The following is a 10,663-nucleotide window of genomic DNA, read 5'->3' as shown; positions in this document are numbered from 1 at the left end:
GAGATTATCAATCATTGGCGAGAACAGATTGCAAAAAGTTAAAAAGAAATGGTATTTTTTAAAAATGGAAAAAGGATAATAATACGTGGAAGATGATGAGAGGCTTAGGTGGCGAGGTCAGCTTAGCATTCAGTTCAAACTTAAACCGCATTTGCTTCCCCTTCTCCATCTCCTCTCATTTTGCCATTTTTCCCTTTTCTTTCTCCATTTCCTCTGTCATTCACTTGCTTCAACTTTCCAATCTATCTCTTTCCTTATGATTTGATTCGTGGACATAAGCGATGAAGCCTGTAGATCTCACTCTTCGTTCCATAGCTACCACCACCACCACCACTGCGTGAACCCCCATCTGAGCCCAGAACCTTTGAAGAAGGATTTCAATATTCCCTACCCTTTAATTCTCACGGCGGACGAAAATGAGCGCCTCGAGATTCATAAAGTGCGTCACCGTCGGCGATGGAGCCGTCGGAAAGACCTGCTTGCTGATTTCCTACACCAGCAACACTTTCCCTACGGTCAGCTTTCTCCCTTTTTTTTTCGGATCTTTGATGGATAATGATCGCATGATTCATCAGGCATTTCCTTTTTTATGATTTTTCTTTTTGGTTCTCAGATAGATAAAGAAAATAAGATTTAAAAAAAAAAACCCCCTGAATAAATAACGTTTCATTTGTTGCATAAATGAAAGAAGAATTATTAAAAATGGTTGTCTTTCATAAATGCTGCTATAATTGGGCTTAATGTCGTACATTGTAGACAGATCAGCTATAACCAGATCTTTTCATAGTTAATTGAAACCAAAGTTGGGGGCGATTGCGCTATGTCAGGGTCAGATCATCTTTTAATACCCATTTTCTTATTCATAACTGTTTGCTTTAACAATTGCTTTGTTAACAGGACTATGTCCCGACTGTTTTCGACAATTTCAGTGCAAATGTCGTCGTCGATGGCAGCACTGTCAACTTAGGTTTATGGGACACTGCTGGTAATTTGGAAATGGCTTCTGAAATTCCCTTTTTCATATATTATTAGTAAATCCTTGTTATTTTTAGATTTTGGTCTGAAATTAATTGCCTTTGGAGCAACAGGTCAGGAGGATTACAATAGACTACGACCACTGAGCTATCGTGGGGCTGATGTGTTTATTCTTGCATTTTCTCTCATCAGCAAGGCCAGTTATGAAAACGTTGCCAAGAAGGTTTAACCATTGAATAATTTTGTCTCTTGAGATAATAACTTTGTTGCTGATCACGTGTTTTCTTGCTTCCCATTTCAGTGGATTCCTGAACTAAAGCATTATGCCCCTGGTGTTCCGATAGTTCTTGTTGGAACTAAGCTTGGTATCATTGTTTCTCCCCCAGATAATTGTCTTTGTAAATTGTTATTGGGTTGATTCTACTAGTGGCCGAAAATCTTTTCAAATAGAAGAGGAGTGTCCTTTTTATGCTAACGGTTTTGAAATTCTTGCCATTTCATGATTTTTTCTTATGTTTTCAACTCTTTAATGCTGCAGATCTCCGAGATGATCAACAATTCTTAACAGACCATCCTAACGCAGTGCCCATTTCTACAGCTCAGGTACATATTTATAGATACATTAAATTTTTTTTTCTTTCAAGGATAATAACATGTTCCACTTAATTTTTAAAAGTATTTGTCTTGGATAACTTATTTTTTTCCTCAAGGGAGAGGAATTAAAGAAACAGATTGCGGCTCCTGCATACATTGAGTGTAGCTCAAAAACACAGCAGGTTCAATATTTTCTACGTCGTCTTCATTATCTTTGAATTGAAAATTTATGTTTAATTCTAATGGAATCTTGTGCAACGTGCAGAATGTGAAGGCAGTGTTTGATGCAGCCATTAAGGTAGTGCTGCAGCCTCCGAATAAAAATAAGAAGAAAAAGTCAGGTGGTTGCTCAATATTATGATCAGATGAAGATTCTTCAAGTCTGAAAAAGATGGAACCAACTGCCAGCTTCTCGCTGCTCGTATCTCTATATCAATTTTACTCTTATTTTTTTTCTAGTTCAAGGAAAACAGCAAGCCATCATGTTTAGCATCAAGTCTTAACCTGACTTTCTATGGACTTTCTGTGAAAGCATCAGGTGATTTTGTTTCGTGTTTTTACTTAGATGACAAGTATTCCTTGTTAACATGCTCGCTTCTTCTGCTTTTCATGTTTAAACTTCACTCATGTTTTAACCAGATGTGAGGAAGATCCTAGTAGCAATAACTGGTTTCTTGCATTCTTTCTTTTTTTCTTTTTCTTTTTCCTTTTTTAATTTAAAGCATTTTTATTTAATTATATGCTCTATTGATGCTTCCAGTCATAGATTTAAGTGTTATGTGATTTTTAATATGTACAAATACCAAATCGAGCAAATCCTATCACCATTAGCCTTGTATCTTCTAATATCCACCCGTCACGAAAACACCCCCCTAACGATTTGATTTAATGTGATAGAATAAAAATAACTTTTTTGAACGGCTATCATCCTTTGCTTCCTGTAAATTATGGATCATCTTAGTCTGATCAAATTTATTGGTTGCTGGGAAGGAATTAAGCTAACATCTACTCTTTATTAATTTTTTAATTCAAAATTTTAAATTGCAAAAACTAACTTGTTAGAGAATTCATATTTTAACATCCCTAAAGCCAGAAGGTGAAAAATAAACCATATTGTTCTTTAAACAGCCTCTAGAAAGGGAAAAACTATTTGCTTTCAAAATTTTTCAAACTTAAATAGTAAATATAAAATAAAACCTTGCTCGACGCCTTCCTTTTTTTAGATTTAGAGAAGGAAACAAGTAACAGAACTCGAGAATAAAGACCATTTCATAAGGCGTTTAGTTCGATAGTAAAATCAAAATACTCTCCAACTTCAACCATCAACTAAGCAAAACTAAACAACATGGTTGCCCCTCCTCACAACGATAATTCTTTACATTCCCAAAAATTTACTTACAATTTAATGGATTCAAATTTGGCACCCATTACACCTCCTCTTTGTTTCTGGAATTGAATGTAACGCAAGGTACTGGCAAGGAAAGCATCTGAGGTTGCAGAATCACTCTGCATCTCTGTATTGATTAATTCTATCAGGTGTTGGATCGCAGCAGCGGTGATTTGTTTATTTCCTTTTTCAAAGTAATAGAGGTACCTGAACCAAGTTCCACCAAAATACATGTTTATATTGTAAAGATTAAGCTATTTGGTATCAGAAAGGTTCGATCTTGTACAGCTCTAAGCACTGACTTGTTCAATATCTCAACAAAGAGCGTGAGTGGCCCACTGCTATCTCGTGCAATACTAGCCATCTGTTGAGCAGCATTTGCGATCCTCAATGCTCGCTTTAGGCACAGCAGGACCCTGCAACCTCCCTTAAAGTTTTTAGTTCTAACTATTGAAAGGAATTTATTGTTTATTAAAAAGGATAATAAATAAACCTGAAGGGTTAGTGTGGACATGCTGAAAGAATAATGTTTTCAAGCTAAATCAGGGTAAGTTTTCAGGTCAAACCTCTCCCCATCCCTAATGCCGTCCTGACCATCAACCCAAAAAAGATGTGAACATGCGTAAACAGCTCTGCACTGATCGGGCTTCTTCAATAGTCGAGCTGAATACTGACCAAAGTAGCACATAATTAAATTTGGTATAAACAGATCAATAAAGCACAATGATCGGAGAAGAGGTAAGCATTATTACTCCTGTGGTCTTGTGTGTCAAAGTATCTCGGTTCTCGACATTAAATACATTCATCCTCTGTAGAGCCCCAATTATCAGATGAATTGCAGTCACTTGGGCTTTGGAGTTCTAAGAGCAACAAACACTCGACAGAAATTAGAAGACAAGAATGTGAATAATTTCATGGCTCTTTTATTGAAACATTAGCTGATGAGACTGAAATTACCGCAATTTCTTCTTCGTACAATACAAACACTTGAGTGAAAAATTCATAAGCAACATACTCAAGATCACAGCCATTAGCTGCCTGATAGTCACCAGGAAAAAGACAGGACAAAATAGAGGTTAGAAGGTTCAAACTAAAGTTTAAGGTTTTCATACAAAACTAAAGATTCTGCAATACTGTTCATGATGCATGAATTGCCATTATCATAATGATAGAATACCATCAAATTTAAGCCATTATGAGGGGAGATTAGAAATGACAACACCCTCTTAGCATCTAAAACGAAAATATAGATCCATAATGTATGGAATCGATAAAACAAGACCCTAAAACAAGAAATATCAACCATGACCCTAAACCTTGTCACATGTAAAGCTGATTCTTCTTGTATGCACCTGCTTACATCAGATATTTCGTACTCCTTACAAGCAGGCATTGTAAATCTCTGTGTGTCATTGCCCCAATACCAATTAGAAAAAAAGGCATGTTGTTGCTCTTAAAATGTAATCAAAATTTATTATTATACAAAGGAATTCTTGAGATTCAATTAATTATTTAATGAATGACTTTTTTGCTATAGTTGTATAATCAAGACCCAAGATTATATCTTCATTAAAAGAATAAAAAAAAAAGGAACGAAGATTACCTTAGCACATTGTAGGTACAACCTTAAAGCAAGTTCAGGTGATGGAACAGCTGAAAGTGCTTCAATCATCTGAAGGAAGAGTTCTTAAAGTGATTTTTTGCAGGATAATATAGGTTTTTTTTTTTTTTTTGTGGGGGGAGAGGGGGGGGGGGAGAATATGACCACAGCATAAACAATGATAAATCCCTAAACTGCAAAGAAACCTGACTCAAGAGCTGAAAAATTTTCTTTGGTGTTGCTGGCACTTCTTCTCCCACTATGTCTCCCTCCTGACCTTGCATTTGCCTAACCAACTGCACACAAGCACCACAATATGTCTGAATTATGTTCACTACCAATATTATCAAGTGTTATATATATATAATTTTTTCCTTCCCTTTTGGCCTTCAGTTTCAATAAAACCTGAACTACTACATATATAAATCACACCAGATCTTTAGTTGTGGAAAGGGGGTGGGGGAATGAGAGGGAAGGATCTAAGAACAAATACAATGATTATGCTCCAAAAACCAACTGCCTGCATGTATAGTCTTTTAGAATTTTATCAATAAGCATTTAATACTTCCTCGTTGTAGATAGAAATAAGATGAGACATAGGAACATAACAATATGGAAAAGGAAGAAACCTACCCGAAGTGCAGAAAAAACAAGTGAAGGAACTGTAAAGGGTAGGCGTTTTGGTCCCCCAGCCATGGTATGCTTCCAAACAATACATATAATCTGAAAGGAAGTCAATTATAATAATCATTCAGGGGATAAAGGTTTTGAATTGGTTATAAACAAGGTAAATGAAAACACTGTAATTAAACATAACATTATCCCAACTATGGTACAGCGGTGATGTTCTATGGGAAATGAACAGGCATTAAACCTAACTCAAAGAAGATGGTGAAGTTCCCATTTTTCTATCCCTCAAGAATATCCACTTACATATTGTTCTGAAAAATGTCACAGAAATTAGCATAAAAAGAAATATTAGAAAAGCATACCTTCAACATTTCCTCCGGTTCATTATTATATAGCATGTGAATTAGCTTAGCAACAGAATTTTGCTCATCTTTGAAATCCTCTTCATCAAGCTATGGCAGATACGTAACACATGAAGAGAATAAGAAAGAAGAACCATAAGTTGATAACTTATTCACACTCTCAAAAAACATGACACACAAATAAGCAAGAGAGGAAAGAAATAATTGAATATGGATCTGGAAACAGAGTAATAGAAACTTATTCACATTCTCAAAAAACATGACACACAAATAAGCAAGAGAGGAAAGAAATAATTGAATATGGATCTGGAAACAGAGTAATAGAAACTTATTCACATTCTCAAAAAACATGACACACAAATAAGCAAGAGAGGAAAGAAATAATTGAATATGGATCTGGAAACAGAGTAATAGAAACTTATTCACATTCTCAAAAACATGACACACAAAATAAGCAAGAGAGGAAAGAAATAATTGAATATGGATCTGGAAACAGAGTAATAGAAGTTATATAATTCAAATATTTCAATCTTAATAGAATATCAGGAAATTTATAGTTTCAGTATGCACCTCATCCGTAGCACCATCCAGGTCCTTAATGAGTCCCTTTATTAATTCAAACAACACCTCAACCTACAAAAAGCAATGTTACTTTCTTCAAGAAAAGAACTTGATACAAGGAGAGAAACAGAGAAGAATAAAGAGGCATGCCTTGTCCGCAGTTGATATGCATGTATTATTCTTCATAATGCTTTCAATGATAACCATTGCCATGACTTTATTTGTTCCATTATCAAGATGGTCCATTACTCGTGGATAATTAGAAAGTGTCAAGGCTGTTACTGTATCATTGTATTTCTCCAATGGAGCACTCAAAAGAGCAACCAATTGTTTTGTTGCCCATCTATCTTCAAGTTTTGGTATGCTCGACAGCTTCTTAACACAGGCTCCCTGTAACAAATGACCGACAATAAACAATGACCAATATTACTCTGACATGTTCATTGTTCCCAAATGCTGAAAAATAGCATGGCTGAAGTACAGCACTAAAGGAGAAAATTTTTAAACAGATCCCCAGATGAAACATACCAGTACTTGATCCACATAATCAAGCCGATCAGGATGAACACGAAGAGTAAAGGTAAGAAGAGAGACGTACAAAGTTATAGCTCCAACAGCAGGCATGTCTACCTGCATTTCTATGACCTGCCATTGAATCATACCCAATCAGCTAGCAGAAAATGACTCACTATTCCACATTAAATGCATTAAAATAAAGGAATGTGTTTACTGGTAGGCAAATGAAAAAGGGGCAAGATAGGAGTCAACATCCGCAGTTAAGTTCAGGGGGCCACCATCTGACTTCATTATGTCAAAGCATTTACATTCTTTAACAGAATCATTCCTTTATAACATTGGAATAAGTTTCAAGGTACTATGCAACTTCAGGGTGAGAATAATAGTTGTTTTACCTTCTCAATTGCATTGCTCAATTTAGTGAAGGCTTCAACTTGTAGAAATTCAGTTAATACCTGATGTAGAAAAGGTCTGTCAGCAACTTGCAAATGCAGGAAGAGTAAAAGTTGTTATACTGATAACTTACATCAGCACTTGAAGCAGCATACTTTGACAGTCTGTCCATTAGTGGAGACAAAACTGTCTTGATGTCAACTGTTGGCTGTGATATAAAAGAAGAAAAATGTATTCATCAAGCTTAGTGCCTCATAATAAAAAAGACTATAAAACAAAATGAAAGCCAAAATGGTTCTAATGAACAAGGTCCTCCCATACAGGAGGAGGTCACACACTAAGAGACCCAGTCTCTACCAGGCTACTCTACAATGAATGCTCACTTTATAGGACATGGGGAAAGTTTAGGTACATAGGTCTTGTTAGAAAAACAATAGTGGGAACTCCTATAGAAACAATCAGGTTATCCAGCACATAAGATAAATTGTGTTGAGAGATGTTAGGATAGGTGGCCTAGTGGGAAGGGCAAGGCACAAGTTAAAATAAGATCATTTCCATTACCCACCTGGACCTGGGGGAAAGCTGCCAATAACATCTCAAGAGTCTGCAAGTGATACTCATCAGGGAACACCTGAATTATGCAATCCATCAAATAATATTGGGAAAGATCATCTTTGCAATTTACAACCTGCAAAATAACCAGATAAAATCCTTTAATGCTACGGACCTCTCAATTTTATATTAAAGAGAGAAAAAGAACAGAGGAAAAAGAAGTAAAATTACCTGCTCTAAGACTCTTGGAAGAACTGTTTCTTTGTAAATCTCAAGGTCCACCCCTTCTATCTGACTGAGAACATGGAGATTTTTTCCTACCTAATGAGAAAGTTCAATACAGAAGCATGAATTCCCCTAGAATGTGCATCAAGCACACTGATGCAGAGTTTAGCCAATTGAAAATTTTAGATTATTGATATTACAAGTTCTTGAAGTGCGCTCCTTTCTTTTTCCCGCTTCTCTCTAACTCTACCAGGTCCCTGCAGACCAGAAATTGGAATTGAAGTCTTCAACTCAGGATGACCAAAGAGTATGAATGAATCACAAGCACCATGACACCTGCATGGCCAAAATTTATGCTCTCATGATATATTTTCACTTCTAGGCATGCATTTACTTTGGTGCATTGCATATTTGAAAAAAGCTTGATAACAGACATTCAACAAACCTCGAGCTGCATTCGCACCCAAAGTTTATTCATCTCAGTGAAATTTTCCAGTATAAATTCCACAGCATCCATCACAGTTTCAGCATCTCTGCAGGAAGACATAATCATGTCCTGGCAAGTGGTTAATTGTCTTTGAAGCAAATACAGCACTACCATAGAGATACAACATATATTCCTTGGCCCAAAAGACAGCCAAAACAAAACAGGTTTCTAAGTGTTAACAGAGTTCAAACAATGGAATAGTGCAAAAGCTACATTTAACTAGTTCATTGTCTTCAAAGTTTTGAATAGAGAAATATGAATTTCAGCCATCTAATGTAAAAAAGCAGCCAAAATACTGAAAGGAGAAAATAATGAACAAGGACCACAATATCTTGGGAAGTGGTTCAACAACATTGAAATATCAATTCCCATCAGCAAAGACAAAGACAATGAATCAGTCATCTTATGAAATGAAACTCATTTCGAGAGGAAGGAAAAGAAAAGCTAATCAAGAGATCTCACCCCTCATAATCAGAACCAATATCTAGTAACTTGTCTCGACTGATTTGAGCAAGGTAACTCCTTAAAAAAAGTCCACGTATGGGATGTTGAACTCCATGACACATTTCCACAAGATCTTGAAGAAGTTCCTTGGCAGGAGCCTCCTTAGATTTGATATAGACAGATCCTACCGTGCATAGGAGATACCTGATAGATTTCCAAAATGACAATGGAGGTCTAACATCTGAGAATAGCCATATTCATAAGACAATTTAACTATTTGGAGCTTAATTATATGAACCAGAATGTCAAAGTTTCTTCCATATAAGAACTAGAGTCCAATTTTAGTGTAAGGGTACTACAGTTACGGGAAAAAATTGTAGCTACAAAGAATGGAAATGCATGCCTTGAAATGCCAAAAATTTGGAAATGATATATATATTATACGAATAATCACTTACAATCTAGGCAAAATATTGCCAGCATGTTGAACTAGCTCATACAGATCAACCACAGAGACACCGTGTTTGCTTTCATCTTTGAAGAACATCTCCAATATCCTCAATTCATCAAAAGCTCGCATATCTGGAATCCCAATAGCAAATACATAAAATTACATAAACAGACTGAAAATTCAAACACACTCAACTGCATCAATCAAAAGAAAAAAAAAGGAAAAAGTAGAATTACAAAGTTCGTAATATTTTTGAGGAGAGAGTTTGGAGGTCCGGAGCTCTGATAACATCTGAGCCGAGTACTTGAGAGCATCTCTAAGATTATTGGAATCCTGAAATAAGATAGATCCAAGTTAGTACCAATGGAAGAGGATTGGAGATCATGATGAGCTCAAATTCAAGTTGAGACAGTGAAATTTAGGAGATACCAAAGCTCGATGCAAGTAAAAAGCGTTGTGCTGAATACCAGCGATCCCTTCCGCCAGCCATTTCTCTTCGTCCTCTGCTCCGATTAACAACATTCTATCCCCCTGACTCTCTCTTCCTCCTCCGGTATAGTTGCTCGAGACCTTCAACGCGAGCGTGACCAACGTCCGCTCGGTCTTCTTACTTGAGCGGAAAAGAGAAGAAAAGACTAAGGGTTGATTCCTTTTAGACTAAGGGTGGGTTTGGAATGCGTTTAGCTTACTTTTTATTTCAAGCTACAATATTGATACAGTATCTCCGCTGTTTTTACACTAACTGCAAGCGAGTGACCGGTTGAAGATTCAAGGCACTGAGGGGGGAAATAACCGATTGGAGCCCAATTGAGTTAAGCCCTAGACCATTAACAATGGGCTTTTCGGAAAGACATCTGGCTATTGATACGTCTTTGTTAGCGGGACTATGTTAAAATTTTCAATTATTTTGTAAACTGTTTCAAGATCGTATTAGAAAAATGAGTACTTCAATTTGATAATTTCCTTTTAAAAAAATCAACATATTTTATTAATCACTAATCAAGAAACATAATATGGTTGAACATCTCAAATCTTAATGTAATCAAAATACAGAACATTTTAGCAAACTTAAAAGCTTCTTTGTTTGAATTTTGGAGGCATTAGATTTAATGTTCTCACGCTCATGTAGAAAATTCTTAAATTCAAGAATTACGCAACCAAATACGGATTAAATTTCCCTCATGTAGCGGATTAAAAATGATACTTCTTCAGCATCTGGCATTACTCATCCCTCTACTCTCAAAACTTTGAATCACCCACCTTAATGTCTCTATTAACATCCATGAATAGAAACCCAAAGATCTGAAGGTTTATATTTTTACAATATAAATTTTAATATTATTTATTATTATGTGTGCAACAGAAAATTAGTTATAAAATGAAATCAATAAGAAATACATAGCTTGTTTAATGAATTTACTTCTCGAGAAAAAATTCCATCTTTTTATAATATTTATTTTAGATATATAATTATTAACATAGTCTA

The 10,663-nt window shown here is 35.7% G+C and overlaps 2 protein-coding genes across 5 annotated transcripts; one reads left to right on the top strand and one right to left on the bottom strand.

Moving 5' to 3' along the window:
• LOC107958212 (rac-like GTP-binding protein RAC1) lies at positions 1 to 2,248 on the top strand. The gene is made up of 7 exons (XM_016893901.2): positions 1 to 515; positions 898 to 985; positions 1,089 to 1,198; positions 1,277 to 1,340; positions 1,514 to 1,578; positions 1,686 to 1,751; positions 1,835 to 2,248. The coding sequence occupies exons 1-7, from the start codon at positions 417 to 419 to the stop codon at positions 1,928 to 1,930; spliced, it is 588 nt and encodes a 195-aa protein (XP_016749390.2). The 5' UTR covers positions 1 to 416; the 3' UTR covers positions 1,931 to 2,248.
• Positions 2,249 to 2,811: 563 nt separating this feature from the next.
• On the bottom strand, positions 2,812 to 9,882 carry LOC107958211 (vacuolar protein sorting-associated protein 35B). Of its 4 annotated transcripts, XM_016893899.2 has the most exons (22): positions 9,607 to 9,878; positions 9,414 to 9,510; positions 9,185 to 9,308; positions 8,745 to 8,930; positions 8,241 to 8,328; positions 7,996 to 8,052; positions 7,802 to 7,891; positions 7,584 to 7,706; positions 7,152 to 7,226; positions 7,021 to 7,080; positions 6,638 to 6,754; positions 6,260 to 6,499; positions 6,119 to 6,181; positions 5,549 to 5,638; positions 5,190 to 5,279; positions 4,763 to 4,852; positions 4,560 to 4,628; positions 3,914 to 3,994; positions 3,709 to 3,816; positions 3,523 to 3,626; positions 3,259 to 3,372; positions 2,812 to 3,163 (listed from the first exon to the last, which is right to left on the bottom strand). In XM_016893899.2, exons 1-22 carry the CDS (start codon positions 9,697 to 9,699, stop codon positions 2,965 to 2,967), a joined length of 2,358 nt encoding a protein of 785 aa, XP_016749388.1. In that variant the 5' UTR covers positions 9,700 to 9,878; the 3' UTR covers positions 2,812 to 2,964. The 4 variants fall into 4 exon arrangements, with proteins under 4 accessions (XP_016749388.1, XP_040969694.1, XP_040969695.1 ...); XM_016893900.2 differs by lacking the exon at positions 2,812 to 3,163 and having other exon boundaries at positions 3,254 to 3,372; positions 3,450 to 3,626; positions 9,607 to 9,882; XM_041113760.1 differs by lacking the exons at positions 9,185 to 9,308; positions 9,414 to 9,510; positions 9,607 to 9,878 and having other exon boundaries at positions 8,241 to 8,351; positions 8,745 to 8,880.
• Positions 9,883 to 10,663: the final 781 nt, after the last annotated feature.

This window comes from Gossypium hirsutum, chromosome A05 (genome assembly GCF_007990345.1).
Source record: "Gossypium hirsutum isolate 1008001.06 chromosome A05, Gossypium_hirsutum_v2.1, whole genome shotgun sequence".
Taxonomy (NCBI): domain Eukaryota; kingdom Viridiplantae; phylum Streptophyta; class Magnoliopsida; order Malvales; family Malvaceae; genus Gossypium; species Gossypium hirsutum.
This window is presented reverse-complemented; position numbering and strand designations above follow the sequence as displayed.